Source organism: Agelaius tricolor, unplaced genomic scaffold (assembly GCF_023055355.1).
Source record: "Agelaius tricolor isolate 1412-34295 unplaced genomic scaffold, bAgeTri1.0.p SCAF_66, whole genome shotgun sequence".
NCBI classification, from domain to species: Eukaryota; Metazoa; Chordata; class Aves; order Passeriformes; family Icteridae; genus Agelaius; species Agelaius tricolor.
The window spans coordinates 1,192,696-1,212,343 of record NW_027269326.1 but is presented as its reverse complement, the minus strand read 5'-3'; the positions used below and the strand labels follow the sequence as shown (position 1 = coordinate 1,212,343).

The window sequence follows — 19,648 nt, the reverse complement described above, 5'->3', positions numbered from 1 at the left end:
GGCTTAAAGCGGGATCCGTGCGGAACCGGTCCCGCCCCTCGGCTCTAACCCCGCCCACCGGCCCCACCTGGTGTGACGCAGCTCCGCGCGCCTACGTGCGTGCGTACGTGATCGCGTACGTGCGTGCGCGGCCCCGCGGGCTGGCAGGACCCGGATCGGCGGCGGCGGCGGCGGCGGCAGGAGCTGGAGCGGGGCCCGGGGGCCCACGGCCGCCATCACGGATTTCCTGTGGGACAAGCGCACCGGGCTGGCTGCGAGGACGGTGCGTGGCGGTGCGGCGCGGTGCGAGGCCCCGCGGGCCGGGGCGGGGTGGGTAGGCCGCGGCCGGTGAGGGCGGCGCGGGGCGGGCCCGGTTTGTCGTTCCCGGCGGGGCCGCGGTGGCAATCGGTGGCCTGGGTGTTCCCGTGAGGGCGGCGGGGCCGGATGGCCTGGAGGGACCCGGTCGGGGCCTCCCCGCCGAGGCCGCCCCGCCCTCTCCCGGTGTCCCGGTGCTTCCGGGCCTGCACGGCGGATGCCCCGCCCGGCGCGGCCGCCATCACCGTCCCCAAAGCGGTTCCAGCCCCGCTGCGGAACGCAGCCCCGGTGCTCGTTCCACGGAGCCGGGCCTTGGCGGGCCGCCAGCGCCGCCTTCGCGCTCCCTTCAGTCCGCGGCTGGAAACCGCGGGGCTCGGGGGGAACCCCGGGCAAAGCCCCCCGTGCAGGCGGTACCGGGCCCGTGCCCCCGATCACCCCACGCCGGGGCCGGTTCGGCCTGTCCGAGCCCTGGCAGTGATGTCAGCGCTGGGCGGGGACGGGGACGCAGCCGGGGGCATTTTGGATGGGGGAAACTGCCGCGGGAGCTCCGGCTTCTCCTGGGGCCCTGGCACAGATTGCCCAGAGAAGCTGTGGCTGCCCCATCCCTGCGGTGTTTAATGCCAGGTTGGAGCAGCCTGGGCCAGTGGAAGGTGGCCCTGCACATGGCAGGGGGTGGGACTGAGTGAGCGTGATGGTCCCTCCCAGTTAACGTTCCATGATTCCACCAATTGTGCTTGGAACCCAAATCCGTATGGGGAATGTTTGAGAGCTGTGGGGCACGGCCTGGCAGGGTCTGAGGGGCTGCAGCCTCTGTACCATCCCACCTCGGGATCTCCTCGGCTCCAGGCTCTCCAGAGGGGCTGAGCTGAGACCCCTGAGGGTCTGCAGGGCTCTGTTGGTGCCCTTTGGATCTCCTTGGCTCCAGGCTCTCCAGAGAGGCAGAGCTGAGGGTCTGCAGGGCTCTGTTGGTGCCCTTTGGATCCCCTTGGCTCCAGGCTCTCCAGAAGGGCTGAGCTGATACCCCTGAGGGTCTGCAGGGCTCTGTTGGTGCCCTTTGGATCCCCTTGGCTCCAGGCTCTCCAGAGAGGCAGAGCTGAGGGTCTGCAGGGCTCTGTTGGTGCCCTTTGGGAAGGGAGGGTTTGCTCCTGGGTGGTTCTCCACTGACAGAGGGATGTGTGTCACCAATCTCCTGAGTTGGGAGGGATCCAAAGGCATCAGCACATCCTGATGTCCTTCCCCAGGACACCCCAGCAATCCCGGCCTGTGCATCCCTGGGAGCATTGTCCAACCTCTCCTGGAGCTCTGGCAGCCCTGGGGCTGGGACCATTCCCTGGGGAGCCTGGGCAGTGCCCCAACAACCTCTGGGGGAAGAACCTTTTCCTATATCCAGCCTAAACCTCCCTGCCACAGCTGCAGCCATTCCCTGGGGTGCTGTCACTGTCACACAGAGCAGAGACCAGAGCTGTCCCTCCTGGGGAAGCTGCAGCCCCCCGAGATCTCCCCTCAGTCCCAGCTGAAGAGACCAAACAGCCCCAGAGCCTTCCCCACCCTTGTGACCCAGTGTAGATGTCACTTGGCAGGAAACCTGAGGCATCTCTTGAGGAGCTGCTCTCTGGGCATCCATTGCTGGATTAAGCCTGATTAAGCCTTTTTCTGACCCAGAGATGGGGCAACTGAGAGGCATTTTAAAAACTTTTATTATGTTTATTCTCAGTTTATTCTATTCTATTTATTCTATTCTCTTTTATCCTATTTATTCTCTATTTATTCTATTCTATTTATTCTCATATGAAGGGTGAAAGAATTCAGATGTTATAATTCACGTCATCACAATCAGAAATGATCTCTTTCTTAATTACAGTACATCAGAATAATTTTTTTGGCTTATTTAGCCACACTATGCTGTAAATACTTTAAAGCAAATAATTTAAAATTACCCCTCGTGGGTCCCACTACAATGCATCTTTCATACTTCTGTTTCTCCAAATTATCCAGTCTTATTTGCAAGGCCACCTTTTAAAACTTCTGCCAGGCTTTGAGGATTTTCTATAAATCCATTTCTCACATTGCCCAGGGGCTCTGGTGACATCCAGGGCTTCATTTCACATTCCCTCACCTCCCTTGGTGCTGCTGCTTCCCTCATTCCTGGGCAGCTTGAAGAGAAAAGGTGCAAAAGCTGTTCCTGGAGCTGTGGGCAGTAGAGATGGGTGTGAGGAAGAGATACAAACCTGGCCATGAGAACCAGGGTTCTTTTTCTGGGAAAGGGAACGGGGCAGGATGACCATGAGGGGGTCTCACCCTGTCCTGTGGGGCTCTGGGGTCTCTCAGAGTTTGCTCTCCTCTCTCAGATCCCCTGGCACACTCACACACATTGGGTTCCTGTCCCATGCAGCTGTTAATGCTGCCCTGCTGTCCCCACAGGTGCCACAGGGTCCCTGCTGTCCCCACGGGTGCCTCACAGCTGAGAGGGGGTCTCCATGGGGTCCCCACGAGTGCCTCACAGGGTCCCTGCTATCCCCAAGGGAGCCTCACAGGGTGCCTCACTGTCCCTGCTGTCCCCACAGGGTCCCTGCTGTCCCCATGGGTGCCTCACAGGGTCCCTGCTGTCCCCATGGGTGCCTCACAGGGTCCCTGCTGGTCCCACAGATGCCTCGCAGGGTCTGTGCCATCCCCACAGGTCCCTGCTGTCCCCACAGCTGTCTCACAGGGTCTCTGCTGACCTCACAAAGTCCCTGATGTCCCAACAGATGCCTCATGGGGTGCCTGCTGTCCCCATGGGGGCTTCACAGGGTCCCTACCATCCTCAGAGGGTCCCTGCTGACCCCACGGGTGTCTCAGTGTCCCTCTGTCCCCATGTGTGCCTCAGTGTCTGTGCTGTCCTCATGGGGTCCCTGCTGTCCCCATGGGTGCCTCACAGGGTCCCTGCTGTCCCCATGAGTGTCTCACAGGGTTCCTGCTGTTCCCAGGGGATCCCCACTGTCCCCATGAGTCCCTGACGGTCCCCACTGTCCTCAGGGTGTCCCCACAGGGTCCCCACGCCTCCCTGAGTGTCCCTGGTGTCCCCGCAGATGCCGCACTCCCGAAGGTACTGCTCGTCGGAGTGCAGCAGCCGCGGCAGTTACCACAGGGTCCCCGCTGTCCCCACGGGTCCCTGACTGTCCCTGCTGTCCCCACGGGTCCCTGAGTGTCTGTGCTGTCCCCGCAGATGCCACACTCCTGAAGGTACCGCTTGTCGGAGCGCAGCAGCCACAGCAGTTACCACGGGGTCCCCGCTGTCCCCATGGGTCCCTGAATGTCCCCACGGGTCCCTGAGTGTCCCTGCTGTGTCCCTGCTGTCCCCACGGGTCCCTGAGTGTCCGTGCTGTCCCCGCAGATGCCGCACTCCCGAAGGTACCGCTCGTCGGAGCGCAGCAGCCGCGGCAGTTACCACGAGCGCTACCGGAGCCGCAAGCACAAGCGGCGGCGGACGCGGTCCCGGTCCAGCAGCAGCGAGCGGGACCGGCGGCACCGGCGGGAGGACAGCTACCACGTCCGATCCCGGAGGTGAGCGGGGCTTCAGCTGCCCTCCTGCACGGGCTCACACGGGGGCTGGGCTGGGAGGGACCTCTGGGGTCACCCAGTGCTCAGGGACACGGCCGGGTGGGTTTGGGATGTGTCCAGAGAGGGAGGTGCCATGCTCGGCCTGGGCAGCTGTGCCAGTGCTCTGACATCCTCTGTGCCAACAGCTTCCTGTCACTGGGCACCGCTGAGAAGTGTCTGGCACCCTCCTGGCACCTACCTTGGAGTTACTGATGTGGGGTGTCCTCAGAGAGGGAGGTGCCATGCTCGGCCTGGGCAGCTGTGCCAGTGCTCTCACATCCTCTGTGCCAACAACTTCCTGTCACTGGGCACCACTGAGAAGTGTCTGGCACCATCCTGGCACCTGCACTGGAGATACTGATGTGGGATACTTCAGAGAGGGAGGTGCCATGCTCGGCCTGGGCAGCTGTGCCAGTGCTCTGCCATCCTCTGTGGGAGCAGCTTCTTCTTTGTGTTGGGGTAGAGCATGGTGTGTTTTAGTTTATGGTCATTGCTACCCATCCTGTCAGTGGGCACCACTGAAAAGAGTCTGGCACCCTCCTGGCACCTACCTTGGAGATACTGATGTGGGGTGTCCTCAGAGAGGGAGGTGCCATGCTCGGCCTGGGCAGCTGTGCCAGTGCTCTGCCACCCTCTGTGGGAACAACTTCTTCTTTGTGTTGGGGTAGAAAGAACGTGGTGTGTTTTAGTTGATGGTTTTGCTACCCATCCTGTCAGTGGGCACCACTGAAAAGTGTCTGGCACCATCCTGGCACCTGCCTTGGAGATATTGATGTGCAGTAATGAGATTTCCTCTCAGTCATCTCCAGGCTAACGAGGCCCATCTCCCACAGTCTCTGCTCATTAAGAGAGATGCTCCAGTCCCTTAATCATGGCCCAGTCATCCCTACTCACCCAGGTTCCACGTGACCTGGGCCTGCTCTGAGCTGTCACAGCCTGGGCAGTGCTTGTCACCAAAGCCCCTCACTCCCCTCTTTGGGAAACTTCCCTGTCTGGCAGCCAGGAGCCCCTCTGGCAGTGCCACTGCACCACCTGAGCAGGGACTGAGGCTCCTTCACAGCAGTGGCTTCAGTGACCCAGTGTTTGCCCTGTTTGACTCCCTACACACCCCACACTCCCAGTCAGACCAGTTTCCTTACTGGCTCAGCCCTGGTTTCTCACAGCAGAGTCTCAGACATCTCAATCCTTAAAAATGGTTTAATCTTGGTGCAATAACAAAGTAACAGCTCCAGCTGGTGCCTTCAAGGAGGGATCCTGAACAAAGGACCCGCTGAGCTTTTATCCCTTCACAGTTTGAGTACAGGAAGATCTGGGGTCCTCAGCTCAGAGTGTCCCTCACCTGGCTGGGACACAGATCCCTGTCCCCCTTGTTATGCCAAGGGTTGGCAGTTCATGGCCTCTTGCCTTGGGCTCCCTCAAAGCACTGCAAAAGTTTTGGTGTTCCAAACATAACAAGGACATGGAACTGTTGGAAACAGGTCCAGAGGAGGCTGGGGTGTTGTTAAGAGGATTGGAACACCTTCCTCATGGAGAAAGGCTGAGAGAATTGGGAGTGGGAGAGGTTTCCAGGCTGGAGAAGAGAAGGTTATGAGAGGATTGGGGCTGGGAGAGGTTTCCAGCCTGCAGAAGAGAAGGTTGTGAGAGAATTGGGGCTGGGGGAGTTTTCCAGGCTGGAGAAGAGAAGGTTGTGAGAGGATTTGGGCTGGGGGAGTTTTCCAGCCTGGAGAAGAGAAGGTTGTGAGAGGATTGGGGTTGGGAGAGGTTTCCAGCCTGCAGAAGAGGAGGTTGTGAGAGGATTGGGGCTGGGAGAGGTTTCCAGCCTGCAGAAGAGGAGGTTGTGTGAAGACCTCACAGCACCTTGCAGTGTTAAAAGGGGCCTACAAAGAAACTGGAGAGGGACCCTCAATGAGGAACTGTAGTGATAGGACAAGGAATAATGGGTACAAATTGAAAGAGAGAGAATTTAGGCTAGACATGAGTAAGATCTTCCCTGTGAGGGTGGTGAGACACTGGCACACTGTTTGGATGGGGCTGCCCCAACCCTGGCAGTGTTCAAGGCCAGACTGGACAAGGCAGTCTGGTCTAGGGCGAGGTGATGAAGATCTTCAAGTCCACTCCAACCCCTCAACATTCCCCAGTGTAGCAGTGTTTGGTCCAAAATTATTCTTTGTCTGCTTAAAAAGGCAAAAAGCCCAGAAGTTTCTCTCCCAGTTTGGTACAAAGACACCTCATAGGACCTTTGGGACTTCACCTCAGACCTGGGGCTGCCCAATTGGACAGAGGCCAAGAGGTCCAGCCTAGGTAATTTGTTGGACAGTAATTCACTAGAAAAAGAAGAGAACAAAGGAAATAATCCCTTTTGTGGGGTGTTTCAGCAGGAGCAAGGACCTCTTTCCCCTGGCTCAGTTTTCTCTGTTAGAGCTTTTTTATTTTGCCTTTTATTAAACCTTTTTCCATTTCCAACACTACCTCAGAACCCATCCTGTTAGTTTTATACCATTTGGGGTAGCTGGGATATCTCAGGTGTGCTGGGTTCCTCTGAGAGCAAGGACCTCTTTCCCCTGGCTTGGTTTTTCTCTGTAAGACCTTTGTTACTTTGCCTTTATTATTAAACCTTTTTCCATTTCCAACACTACCCCAGAAGCCATCCTGGTAGTTTTATACCATTTGGGGTAGCAGAGCTATCTCAGATGTTCTGGGTTCCTCTGAGAGCAAGAACCTCTTTCCCCTGGCTCAGTTTTCTCTGTTAGAGCTTTGTTATTTCTCCTTTTATTAAACCTTTTTCCAACACTATCTCAGAACCCATCCTGGTAGTTTTATACCATTTGGGGCAGCTGGGCTATCTCAGGTGTGCTGGGTTCCTCTGAGAGCAAAAACCTTTTTCCCCTGGCTTGGTTCTTACCTGTAAGACCTTTGTTATTTCTCCTTTTATTAAACCTTTTTCCAACACCACCTCAGAGCCCATCCTGGTAGTTTTATACCATTTGGGGTAGCTGGGTTCCTCTGAGAGCAAAAACCTCTTTCCCCTGGCTCGGTTCTTACCTGTAAGAGCTTTGTTATTTCTCCTTTTATTAAACCTTTTCCAACACCACCTCAGAACCCATCCTGTTAGTTTTATACCATTTGGGGTAGCTGGGCTATCCCAGATGTTCTGGGTTCCTTTGAGAGCAAAAACCTCTTTCCCCTGGCTCGGTTCTTACCTGTAAGAGCTTTCTTATTTTGCCTTTTATTAAACCTTTTTCCCTTTCCAACACTACCTCAGAACCCATCCTGTTAGTTTTGTACCATTTGGGGTAGCAGAGCTATCTCAGGTGTGCTGGGAAAGCAAGGACCTCTTTCCCCTGGCTCGGTTCTTACCTGTAAGAGCTTTGTTATTTCTCCTTTTATTATTAAACCTTTTTCCAACACCACCTCAGAACCCATCCTGTTAGTTTTATACCATTTGGGGTAGCTGGGTTCCTCTGAGAGCAAGAACCTCTTGCCCCTTGCTCGGTTCTTACCTGTAAGAGCTTTCTTACTTCTCCTTTATTAAACCTTTTTCCAACACCACCTCAGAGCCCATCCTGGTAGTTTTATACCATTTGGGGTAGCTGGGCTATCTCAGATGTTCTGAATCCCTCTGAGAGGGACTGACCCCTCCCCTCTCCCCATGCCCAGCTACGACGACCACTCAGCAGACCGCAGGGCCTACGACCGCCGTTACTGTGACAGCTACAGGCGCAACGACTACAGCCGCGAGCGGGGCGACGCCTACTACGAGCCCGAGTACCGCCACTCGTACGAGTACCGGCGCTCCCGGGACCGCGAGGGCAGCTACCGGAGCTGCAAAAGCAGCCGGCGTAAGCACAGGCGGAGGCGGCGCCGCAGCCGGTCCTTTAGCCGCTCCTCATCGGTGAGTATCCTGCTGTGCCGTGCCTGCCCTGTAACCTTTCTCTCTCTCCCAGGTGCTGAGCTGGGTAAGTAGAAAATTCACTTCTTAAATGCTCTGTCGGAGTCGGCTTGAGCTCTGTGTGTGTGTGTGTGTGTGTGTGTTTTTTAGAGGAGTTTTGGTGCAGAGTTGTTGCTGCTCACGTCCCTGCGCGCCGTGGTTGGCGCTGCCCGGTGCCAGCTGGGCACGGGTGGCTCAGGCCCTCTCTCAGTGGGAGGACAGGAGTGCCCCCCGAGGCTGGCGGGTCCCCAGGGTGGTGCTGCATCTCCTCCCATTCAGTGATGCTCACGGAGGGCTGTGTAGGAGCCCCAGCCAGGCAGGGTTTGTGCAAGGCTCGAAGAGCCAGCGCTCAGCTGGTCCCAGTCCCAGAGAGCCTGGGACAGGTGACTGCCCCTGTGGTCCCTGTTTCGGGCCTTGGCTCTGAGCAGGATCCTCCTGGGTGGGCCCAGCTGATTTGGGCTTTGTGGAGGAGCAGAGCTTTTGGAGCACTCAGCTCAGGTGGAGGCAGAACCATCCCAGGCTCTTCCCGGAAGCATCCCTGGCTTTCTCTTCTTGTCTGTTCTGCTGTTCACCTTCCACTTCTGTTAGACCCCAGACACATTCTCTGCTCTGTGTGTGGAGCTCTCAGTGTTGTCTGGTCTGTTCTGGCTCTGTGTCCAGGGAGGGGATTGAGGGCTGGATTTGGGTCCCAAGTCTGCTGGCTGGTTGCTCCCAAGTGTGGGGATACTTAGCTGAGGAACCGAAGGCAGGAATTTTCTCTTCTCCAGCATAAACCTCTTATCTGCCTCATCCCAGGGCTGTCCCTGTTCCCTGTTGGGTTCAGCTTCTCTTCTGGAAGTTAGTCCTTCCAGGATCAGCCTCTTTGGGGGAGGGTCTAGGAAGAAGTGTCCATCTTTTCCCCAGGCAGTCACTGGGAACTTTCCGTTTTGGATGGATCATTGTATCTAAAGCCGCTTTTCTGAAATCTCCGAGTTCATCTTTCCCTGAGTGTCGGGGCTGGGGGAAGCTGTGTGGGCGGTTATTGGAGTGGGATAGGGGTGCCTGTGGGGGCAGCCTGGGCTTGTGCAGGAGCTCCCAGCCAGCACTTGCCTCCTGCTGCCCCTGCTCTGCGGCGTGCTCAGGCTGTCCCCAGGACCCGAAGGCCGGTGCTGTTCCTCTCTGAGCCCCCGTGGGAGCAAGAACAGCCAGCCCTTTCCATGCCCCTCAACTCCCTCACTCTGACAGCTCTGCTGTCACACTGGTTCGGGTTGGGGCTGTTTGTAGGTTCTTTTTTTTCTTATTTTTTTCTTTTTTTTCTTTTTCTTTTTTTTTTCTTTTTTTTTTCTTTTTTTTTTTTTTTGCTACAACGAAAAGCAAACTGTTTTTTTCTTTTCTGAGCTAGTGTGTTGTATCTTGACATGTTCCCTTGCAATATCCCTATCGTTATATATTCCTCTGTGCCGTATGAATTGGCTGGGAATCTCCTCCTGCAACCCCTCCTCAAACAACCATGTGAATTTCCAAACCAACCAATGCGTGACGCTGGCTGCTGCTGCGCTGGTTTGAAAATCTGATTGGTGAATGATGAATTCCCTGTCTGCCTGGGCCAGCAGCGGAGTCGACAGAGCAGCAGAAGGGCCAAGAGTGTGGAGGACGACGACGAGGGGCATCTGATCTATCGCGTCGGCGACTGGCTACAAGAAAGATGTACAGCCAAATCGTAACATAATTTAGCTCTCTAGTTAAGCTCCCATCGCAGTCGCAGATCTGTCTTATCTTTCTGTTTCATTTTATTTTCATTGTTTATTAAAGAGAAAACCCTCTCCTTTTCCTTCCCCTTTTGTTAAAGCTACGTTTATATTGTGTATTGTTACTGAAGTGCCAGGGAATTAGGGCAGCTGCCTTGTGCAGCCGGTGTCAGCCTTCCGCTGCTCCGGTCTCTCCAGCTGTGTGCAGGTTAGGTGTTGCAATGCATTCTCCTCTGCCCTGTGTATCGCTGCAGCCAGGTCCTGCTCCCTCTCTCAGCTCCTTCCCTCTCCTTCTCTCCCTCCCAGATGAGATTATCAGCACCCTGGGGGAAGGGACCTTCGGCAGAGTGGTGCAGTGCATGGATCACCGGAGGTATGTGGGGAAAGGGGAGACCGTGGCTGGCAAAATGTGGGAGCCTGGGGGTGAAAATCAGTCCCTTGGTTTCCAAGATCCTCTGCTGCTCCAGGCTCTCACCCTCTTTGTGTTGCCCATGTGCTGGGGGAAGCTTCTGGGTTGTTTTGTAGGGAGGGAAAGGGGCACCGTTGGTAGACACCCCTTAATAACAACCTGCTTGAGCAAGGGAGGCTGGTCAGAAGGTCTCTTTCACAGGGCACAGCTTCTTTTACCTGCTCAGGGCTCACCTTGTGCTTCCTTCCTGTTTCTCCCACAGGGGTGGTGCACGCGTTGCTCTGAAAATCATTAAAAACGTGGAGAAATACAAAGAGGCTGCTCGACTGGAAATCAACGTGCTGGAGAAAATCAACGAGAAGGATCCTGAGAACACCAAGTGAGTGTGCTCTTGGTGTTCAGCAGGAAGGGCTGGTTTCAGGGCTGGGGTGGAAGAGGTGCTGGGTGTCGTGTGCTTGAAGGTGATCCTAAATAGTTTTGGAAGCACCTGGGCTTGCTGTGAGGTACAGACTGAGCAGGGAAAGGAGGAGCCTGACACAGGGGTGACACAGCTGAGTGGTGCCTGCAGAGCTGTTCCCAACTGGAATGTTTCTGTCAGTCTCTGTGTCAGGATGTTTGACTGGTTTGACTACCATGGCCACATGTGCATCTCCTTCGAGCTGCTGGGGCTCAGCACCTTTGATTTCCTGAAGGATAACAACTACCTGCCTTACCCCATCCACCAAGTACGGCACATGGCCTTCCAGGTGTGCCAGGCTGTGAAGTGTAAGTGTTCCCTGCTGCTCTCCCCCTGCTTTGGGCTGACCTGGGGAGCTGAGTAGGTTGCACTTTTCTGCAACTGGTGGCCCAGAGCAACAAGTTTTTGCTGTGGTTCTGAGCCTGAGCCTTCCTGCCCCGCTGGGAATGAATCCTCTTCATTTTCTGGTGCTTGTGGGCTGGCAGTAGCTCAGAGCACTCCAGCATCCACCCCCCTGCACCTTCTGGCGATCAATACAATAAATCTTTGTGCTTCTACTGAAGCATCGTGGCCTGGGCTTTGCCTGGCTGTTCACACCCAGGTTGAAATGTGGGTTCAACTGGTGCCAGTATGAGCAAACTGAACCAATGATGGCTTTTTGGAGGGGTGCAGCCTTGTTCTGCTTCTCTCCCCTCACCCAGGCTCTGTTTTCTCCCTCAGTTCTGCATGACAATAAACTCACCCATACTGACCTCAAGCCAGAGAACATCCTCTTTGTGAACTCTGACTACGAGCTCTCCTACAACCTGGAAAAGGTAACACACTGCCTCACTTGGCTCTCTCTTGGTGTCCCTGACCTTGCCAGAGGGGTCAGACACAGCCCCAGGGGATGTGGGCTCTGTGCAGTCCTTCAGGGCTTTGCATCATCTGCCAGTGCTGAGTGAGCCATGGCTGCTGCTGGGAGCTGCTTTGGGGCTGCTGAAGCTTCCCCCTCCCGTGGTGCCCTCAGCTGGGTAAGGCAGGGGCTGGAGGGGCTGCCAGGTGATGGATGCCATTGTCCCCCCTGCAGAAACGGGATGAGAGGAGCGTGAAGAGCACGGCCATCAGGGTGGTGGACTTTGGCAGTGCCACCTTTGACCACGAGCATCACAGCACCATCGTGTCCACCAGGCACTACCGGGCCCCTGAAGTCATCCTGGGTAAGGTGCCCCTGGGTCTGCCAGGGCAGCTGTGCCCCCTGTACCCCGCTGGGATAGGGGGTGTTGGGCTTCCACATCATTCAGGAGCTTTCTGGCTTTGCCCTGGGAGATGAGAAGTGCTTGATTTAACAGCTCTGCAGTGCTGTTTCCTGGGAACTCCATGGTTACAGCCCTGTCATTGTTCTGGGTTTGTTCCATCTGGGAAAAAAGAGTTTCAGGGGGGACCCTCTCACTCTCCACAGCTTCCTCATGGGGGCTTGGGCTCTGCTCCCAGGGAGCAAGGGACAGGACAAGAGGAAATGGCCTCCAGTTGTTCCAGGATTGGACATCAGGAGGAATTTCTTCCGGAAAGGGTGGTCAGGCAGTGGAAGGGGCTGCCCAGGGAGGTTTGGAGTCCCCATTCCTGGAGGTGTCCAAGGAATGGCTCCATGTGGCACTCAGTGTCCTGGACTGGGATTGGTCACAGGTTGGAGCTGGTGATCTTGAAGGTCTTTTCCAACCTTGATGATTCCATGATCCACCATCAGCTGGGCAGTGTATTGCCAGCAGAGCACCAGAAGCCTGGCTGGAATAGGATGTTATTGGGTTTTTTTATTAGTTATTTATTTTTAAAAGAAAGAGGGATTTGGACTCTTGTGTTGTAACTGGATCATTTATTTAAACAACATTGTTTTTCAGAGCTTGGCTGGAGCCAGCCCTGTGATGTGTGGAGTATTGGCTGCATCATCTTTGAGTATTATGTGGGTTTCACCCTTTTCCAGGTGAGAACTGTGTTGTGTGGGTACTTCCCAACTGGTGAGAGGATGCTGGCTGCTTCCCTGAGACTGATGGGGGTCCCTCCATCCCTGCAGTCCTGTGGAAACACCCAAGGTGTTGGCCAGGAAGGGGTTCTGGGTGGGGGAACACCCAGGGCTGGAGGCAGAAGCACTGGAATCTATTCCATGCCTTCCCTTTACATTTCTCTCTCCCAGACACATGACAACAGGGAGCACCTGGCCATGATGGAGAGGATTTTGGGGCCAATTCCTTCTCGAATGGTCCGGAAGACAAGGTGAGCAAGGCCAGCTGTGCCAGCCCTCCTGCTCCACGGGCAGTGCTTCTCCCTGGGGCACATCCCAATTTGGAGCCAGCTGTGTCCCACTGGGGCTGGCCCCTTGCTGCTGCAGGGTGTGCTGTGCTCAGGTGTAACCTGCTGCCACCTGTTACTCTGACAGGAAACAGAAATATTTCTACCACGGCCGCCTGGACTGGGACGAGAACACCTCAGCTGGACGCTACGTTCGGGAGAACTGCAAACCACTGCGGGTAAGGCCTCCTCAGATTCCCCCTCTGGGCAAGCTTGGGCCAGCAGAAGGGTGGTTGAAGGGAGCCTTGGCTGTCCCAGCAATAGGAAGCTGCAGCAGCCTGAGTTTCATCTCAAGTGGAGGACGAGGAGAACATGGAAAGTTCAGGAAGTGCCTGGGGAAGGGAGGGTGTGTGAAAATCTGTCAGTTCTGGATAGAGAGGAGTGCAGAGCTCAGCTCCAGGCTGAGAGATGGTGTGAACAAACCAGGGAACATCCCAGGATGGGATGTAGCCTCCTTGAGCCTCACCTTCCCCTCCACCTGCAGCGATACCTGACCTCGGAGGCCGAGGACCATCACCGCCTGTTCGACCTCATCGAGAGCATGCTGGAGTACGAGCCCTCCAAGCGTGTCACCCTGGCTGAGGCCCTCAAGCACCCCTTCTTTGACATGCTGGGCATGGAGCCCAGCACAAAAATGTGGGACTCGAGCCGGGACATCAGCCGGTGACGCCACAGGTGCCAGCCAGCCCTCGGATTCTAGCCCCCGTGGAGGCCTGTGTGATTTCTATTCAGACACTTGGTGCTTTTTTTTTTTTTTTTATATAAACATGAGATGAACTTCCTGGACACGTTTGTAAAGCTGTTAATATGTGAGATACTGTAAATAGCCCAGATTCTGTCGGCCTAGGAGCACCACGGGCCTGACCTGCTGTCGCTGCTGCTGTTCTTGTGAGGTGAGGGGGGTCTGTGTGTCCGTGCTGTAAATACCTCTTGTCCTGTGTTGCTTTGTCTCCTGTTCCTGCCCTCCTCGGTGTAAATACTCCAGGACTCGCAGCTCTCTGTAGCTTATCTGTTTCCTTGTAAGTTATGGAACTGGTGGGACTGCATGGGAATTATTTTTTGGATCAATGTCATAGCCCATCCCCACACCAGAGTTTTATAAGAATTTTGTACAGTCTTTGTGAAAAATAAATATGAAGTGAATAAAGCACCTGGTCTGGGTTTGGCCTGACAGCAGCTGATCCTGGGGTTGTTCTGCTGTGCCCTGTGGGGGGAAGGAGAGGGATGAGAGGAACTTTGTGGTCCAGCTGTATCCACCAAGCCTACACTGAATAGGAGCTGCTGTTGGCCCTCAGGGCTGCAGCTGGACCTGAGTGGATGCTGTTGTGTGGGGCAGAAAACCAGGGACTGGCCCTTTCTTCATGCCCTGGGTGCAGTGTTGGCGTGGGAGGCAGAGAAGGGACAGTGGGGCCCTCAAACAGGGCTTCCCTGAGTGATGATGGTCCCTCCATCACTGCAGGCCTGTAGAGACACCCAAGGTGTTGGCCAGGAAGGGGTTCTGGGGTTCTGTTCTCTTACCTGAAGGAACCTCTCAGCCTTAGCTGGGGAGTGTTGGCTGCTGCTGGTGGCTGTTGGAAAAGAGGCTGTCAGGAGCCCACATCCAGCTGTCCTACTGTCCTACATCCACCCCAGGGCTGGCTGTGGCTTTTTGACTCTTCCCAGCTCTGCAGGGAGGCTGGGCCTTGGTTTGGGCTGTTCCCTGGGTGTTTTCTGGGCTGTGTCACAGCTGATGGCAGGGGGAGAGTCTCACTGGGATGGGGATGACAGATGTGCTCTGCTGTGGCACCATCAGGCTGTGCCAGGCTGTCACCATGCAGAGGGGAAAGGAAATGTCTGGTTTCACCTGGAGTGAGCATGGGGAGCCTCAGGGAGGGGACACTGAGCCATCTCCATGGGCCTCAGGGAGGGGACACTGAGCCATCTCCATGGGCCTCAGGAAGGGGACACTGAGCCGTCTTCATGAGCCTCAGGAAGGGGACACTGAGCCATCTCCATGGGCCTCAGGGAGGGGACACTGAGCCATCTCCATGGGCCTCAGGGAGGGGACACTGAGCCATCTCCATGGGCCTGTGAGAGCCTCAGGACGGGGACACTGAGCCATCTCCATGGACTTGTGATCCCAGCTCACTGAGCTTGGGCTGGGAGCCCTCACTGCCTCCTGTCCCCCTGCCCCTGTGCCCAGCCCCACCCTGAGGCTGGAGGAGAATTAAATTGACTGGTTCATACCTTAGGATTCAAGAAAATAAACTCATGCTGGTGTCCAAACCCCAAATCCACAGCTTCCACCTCTGCCAGGAGTAGCTCCAGGTTTGGGCTGAGGTGGGAGCTCACCTGTGGGATTCAGATGTCACTCTCAGTCTGTGCAGAGTGTTTTTAGCAGTTTGCTGAGCAGCGGGAGGGGACAGGGCAGGGACAGGTGCATGTCCTGCTCCCGGGATGCTCAGCAGGACCCGGGACAGGTCCGTGTGCAGTCCCCGGGCAGCTGGGGGGGAAGGATTTGGAGATTCCTATAAATAACAGCTCCAGGAGACACAGGAGAAATTCCCCAAGTGCTCGTCGTGCCCGAGTCCCTGGCTGGCTGTGGTGACAGCTGCTGGAGCGGCCCCCGCGACCCGCGGGGTAACGCCTGGGGGGACGGGGGGTCTGCGCGGGCAGCAGGTGAACGGTACCGGGGCTGCCCGGTAAGAGCAGGGAGCCGGACCGGGGGGACGCGCAGGAGGAGCTGCTGTCCCGGCAGGTCCGGCTGGGCGGGGACCGGAACATGGGGAACCCGGGGGGTGATGGCAATGGATACCGGGACACGGGGGGGTGATGGGCGATGGATACCGGGACACCGGGGGGTGAATTCAATGGATACCGGGACACGGGGCGGTGACGGGTGATGGATACCGGGACACCGGGGGGTGAATTCAATGGATACCGGGACACCGGGAGGTGATGGGCGGCGGATACACGGTCGGGGGTACCCGAAGGAAGGGCGGGCCCGGGGTTGGGGTGGGGACGGGCGCGCCGCACGTGACCCCGGGACACGTGGCCGCGTCACGCGCGCGCCCCGCCCGGCGCGGCTCCGGCGCGTGCGCAGCGGCCCCCTGCGGCGGGGGTCTCCCCGATGACGTCACGGCGCAGCGGAACCAATCAGCGGCGGGCAGGGGCGGGGCCTGGCGGCGGCGGCGGCGCCGGTCCCGCGGGTCCAGCGCGCTCCCGGTCCCGGTCCGGCCATGGCCCAGCGCGGCGGCCCCGCGGTGCTCCCGGACAACCCCTTCCAGGACCCCGCGGCGCTGCAGGCCCGGCCCGGCGCTGTGCTGGATGGCTACAACCCCTTCGAGAGCGACGCGGTGAGCGGCGGGGCCTGCCCGGGCACCGGGGCCTGCCCGTGTACCGGATCTTCTTCCCGGGCACCGGAGCCCTCCCCGCTGCCGGCGCGGGTCTCACCTCTCTGCTCTTCCCCTGCAGCCACCGCCGCCCTTCCAGACCCCTTCGGTAGCGCCGCCGCCCCCGGTACCGGCGGCCGCGCAGCCCCCGCGGAAGGCGAGTCCCACCGAGCCCCGCAACTACGGCTCCTACGGCTCGCAGGTACGGGGGGAGGCGCCGCCAGGCCGGGACACGGGCACCGGCGGGAGCCCAAGGGTTGTGTCCCCCCTCTCCGCAGGCCTCGGCCGCCGCCGCCACGGCGGAGCTGCTGAAGCGGCAGGAGGAGCTCAACCGGAAAGCGGAGGAGCTGGACCGGCGGGAGCGGGAGCTGCAGAACGCGGCCCTCGGCGGTTCCCAGAGTGAGTGGCTGCGGGGCTGGGCAGGGGTGGGACCCCCCCGGAGCCCTCCTCGCTCCTCCTCACCCCTTTCCGTCCGCAGCGAGGCTCAACAACTGGCCCCCGCTGCCGTCCTTCTGCCCGGTGAAGCCGTGCTTCTACCAGGACATCCCCGTGGAGATCCCTGCTGACTTCCAGAAAACAGTTACAACCATGTACTACCTCTGGATGGGTGAGTCTGCAGCGGAGCCTCGGGGCAGAGCCTGGCAGCAGGTGAAGGATGAATTTCCTGTGCTGCTGCGGCGGGGAAATGGGGTTGAACAGGTGGTTGTGGGGGCTGGGGGAGCCTGGACGGGCTCCTGAGCTCTGTCCTGTCCCTCAGCCAGCACCATTGCTCTGTTCCTGAACTTCCTGTCCTCGCTCGCCTGGTTCTGCGTGGATCCCACATCCGGCTCTGGGTTTGGCCTCTCCATCCTCTGGGCTCTGCTCTACACGCCCTGTTCCTTTGTTTGCTGGTACCGGCCCATGTACAAAGCCTTCAGGTGTGTCCCAAGCCCTGGGCACCTGCTCCAGCTCCTGGGGGCCTCTGGCTCTGCAGGATGTGCTGTTCCACCCCGAGCTCCCTGTTCTCCTGCTTTAAGGAAGGTTTGGGAGCTTCCTTCTGTGGCCTAACCGTGCCCATTTCTTCCTCCCAGGAGCGACAGTTCCTTCAACTTCTTTGTCTTCTTCTTCGTCTTCTTTGCCCAGAACGTGATGTATGTGCTGCAGGCCATTGGCATCCCAAACTGGGGATTCAGGTGGGCCATGTGCTGACCCTACAAAGGCAAGAGGTGGATGGGGAGGAGGGAAGCTGGGGTCACTGCCTCTTGTTTTGCAGTGGCTGGATCCTGAGCCTGATAGCGCTGCGGACTAACACGGCCGTGGCCGTGATGATGATCCTGGTGTCCTTGTCCTTCACGGCAGTGGCTGTGCTGGGGATCATCATGCTGAAAAAGGTGGGTTGGGATCAAAGCCTGCAGCCAGAGCCATCCCTCATCCCTTTCGGGGGAGGTTTGGGCCATCACAACTCTGTTTAACGGGGGCCTGCAACCAGAGCCATCCCGTTGGGGAGGTTTGGGCTGTCACAAGTCTCTTTACCAGGGGCCTGTAGCCTGAGCCATCCCTCATCCCTTTTGGGGGAGGTTTGGGCCATCACAGCTCTGTTTACCCAGGGTCTGTAGCTAGAGGCATCCCTCATCCCTTTTGTGGGAGGTTTGGACCATCACAGCTCTGTTTACCAGGGGCCTGCAGCCTGAGCCATCCCTTTCAGGGGAGGTTTGGGCCATCACAGCTCTGTTCAATTGGGGCCTGCAGCCTGAGCCATCCCTGATCCCTTTGGGGAGGTTTGGGCCATCACAGCTCTGTTCACTCAGGACCTGCAGCCAGAGCCATCCCTGATCCCTTTCAGGGGAGGTTTGGGCCATCACAGCTCTGTTCAATTGGGGCCTGCAGCCTGAGCCATCCCTGATCCCTTTGGGGAGGTTTGGACCATCACAGCTCTGTTCAATTGGGGCCTGCAGCCAGAGCCATCCCTCATCCCTTTTGGGGGCTGTTTGGGCCATCACAGCTCTGTTCACTCAGGACCTGCAGCCTGAGCCATCCCTCATCCCTTTTGGGGCTGTTTGGGCCATCACAGCTCTGTTTCCCAGGGCCTGCAGCCCCAGCCCTGACCCCATTCCCTCCTGCCCCAGATCCACTCCCTGTACCGCCGCACGGGTGCCAGCTTCCAGAAGGCGCAGGAGGAGTTTGCAGCCGGGGTTTTCTCCAACCAGGCCGTGCGCACGGCCGCGGCCAACGCCGCCGCGGGCGCGGCCACCAACGCCTTCCGTGCCCCGTAGCCGTGCGGGCCCTGCCCCTCCCGGCGCCCCGGGGCTCTTCCCGAGGAAGAGGAAACCCGAGTCGCACTTTCACTGGATCCCCATCGGCTGTCAGAGGCTGCCTCATCCCAGCTTGGAAGTGCTGGTGCCTGAATCGTCTGCTGCTCTTAACCCCCTTTCCTCACGGACAGAGGCTGTTGTGGTTTGTGCTGGTCCCCTCCCCTCAGCAGACTGGGGGGAGCAGGGTGGGGAGCCCTGAGCCATCGCCCTCCCTTCCAGCACCAGCTGCTGGGGGCAGGAGCCTCCCCAGATGGCTGGAATGCTGCTTCCAGGGACTGGAACGGTCACTTGCCTTCCTTGTGCTCTCCTGTTTCCCCACCTGGTGATGACGCTTGTGCTCCCTTAGGGTGTGGGAGGGTCCCCTGCCCCCCGTGTGCCCTGGGACCCCCATGCTCTGCCAAGAACGTCATCCCCCTCTTCCTCCTGGGGCTTGCTCCAGTGGGATGAGGATGGGGCTGGTGCTTTCCCTAGGGTGTCTTGTCCTTTTGTCCTGTCCCTTTCCCCATCCTCTCCCTCTCTTCAGGCCCAGGGATGAGGAGAACAGGGCAGGGACAGGCAGAGCTCGGGCAGCTGCTGCTTGTGGGGATCCTGCCTTTCGTCCATGTGGAGCCCAAAGCCAGGCTGGGTGCCGAGGAGCAGCCCTGGCGTTTACATGGCACCCCTTTGCCTCCAGGGAGGGCTGAACAGCTCCTGCAGCCCCCTCCCCACCCGCTTCGAGGACTGTGACCCCCTTGCTGCCCCCAGCACCCTTCAGCCAAGGCCTTCAGGGGCTGAGCCAGTCCCGGTGTGCAGCCCCTCGCCCCCTTACCTGCCCTCTGTCCCCTGTCCTGGTGTCCCTGGGGATCCCCAGGACAGGTCTCACGCGTTCTGCTTCAGTCCATCTCCTCTCGGATGCTCCGGGGCTGGCGAGAGGCTTTGTGCCTTCAGCCGTGGGGGCCGGTGCCCTCCCGGTCCCGCTGCGGCCGGGGCTCCTCCGGGCGTCCCCGCCTCCTCCGCTGCTCCCCGTGTGCTGTTCCCGACCGCTCCCGGTTTATTTAAGGAATAAATGAAGGTTCACACCCCTCCTTCGCCATCTCCGTGCGCCACCCGGGGCTGGGGGGAGCGGCGGGGCCTCTGCCGGTGTCGCGGCTCCCGGGGCCGGTGTGGGCGGACTACAGCTCCCGTCGTGCCGCGCAGGGGCGGCCCCGGAGCGGGCGCGGCCAAGCCCCGCCGGCCTGTGGGGACCGTCCCCGCCGCTCCCGGCGCTCCGCCGCCCGCCCGCCTCCAG

General features: G+C 58.3%; 2 protein-coding genes and 1 long non-coding RNA gene across 5 annotated transcripts; 2 read left to right on the top strand and 1 right to left on the bottom strand.

The window, feature by feature from the left end:
- The first annotated feature begins 85 nt into the window (after positions 1–85).
- On the top strand, positions 86–13,866 carry CLK2 (CDC like kinase 2). 3 transcript variants are annotated; one of them, XM_071456915.1, is made up of 13 exons: positions 86–262; positions 3,668–3,837; positions 7,531–7,765; positions 9,394–9,487; positions 9,835–9,901; positions 10,200–10,316; positions 10,536–10,702; positions 11,115–11,209; positions 11,464–11,593; positions 12,272–12,354; positions 12,565–12,644; positions 12,808–12,898; positions 13,204–13,866. In XM_071456915.1, the coding sequence occupies exons 2-13, from the start codon at positions 3,668–3,670 to the stop codon at positions 13,384–13,386; spliced, it is 1,512 nt and encodes a 503-aa protein (XP_071313016.1). In that variant the 5' UTR covers positions 86–262; the 3' UTR covers positions 13,387–13,866. The 3 variants fall into 3 exon arrangements, with proteins under 3 accessions (XP_071313016.1, XP_071313018.1, XP_071313019.1); XM_071456917.1 differs by having other exon boundaries at positions 97–262; positions 9,391–9,487; XM_071456918.1 differs by lacking the exons at positions 86–262; positions 3,668–3,837; positions 9,394–9,487 and having other exon boundaries at positions 7,629–7,765.
- On the bottom strand, positions 13,624–19,309 carry LOC139605452 (uncharacterized). The gene is made up of 5 exons (XR_011684404.1): positions 19,190–19,309; positions 15,051–17,280; positions 14,238–14,287; positions 13,871–13,923; positions 13,624–13,760 (listed from the first exon to the last, which is right to left on the bottom strand). It is a non-coding gene; the product is annotated as an uncharacterized lncRNA (long non-coding RNA).
- Positions 15,920–19,442, top strand: SCAMP3 (secretory carrier membrane protein 3). The gene is made up of 8 exons (XM_071456919.1): positions 15,920–16,054; positions 16,173–16,292; positions 16,369–16,489; positions 16,569–16,697; positions 16,848–17,007; positions 17,161–17,262; positions 17,343–17,460; positions 18,196–19,442. Exons 1-8 carry the CDS (start codon positions 15,938–15,940, stop codon positions 18,340–18,342), a joined length of 1,014 nt encoding a protein of 337 aa, XP_071313020.1. The 5' UTR covers positions 15,920–15,937; the 3' UTR covers positions 18,343–19,442.
- Positions 19,443–19,648: the final 206 nt, after the last annotated feature.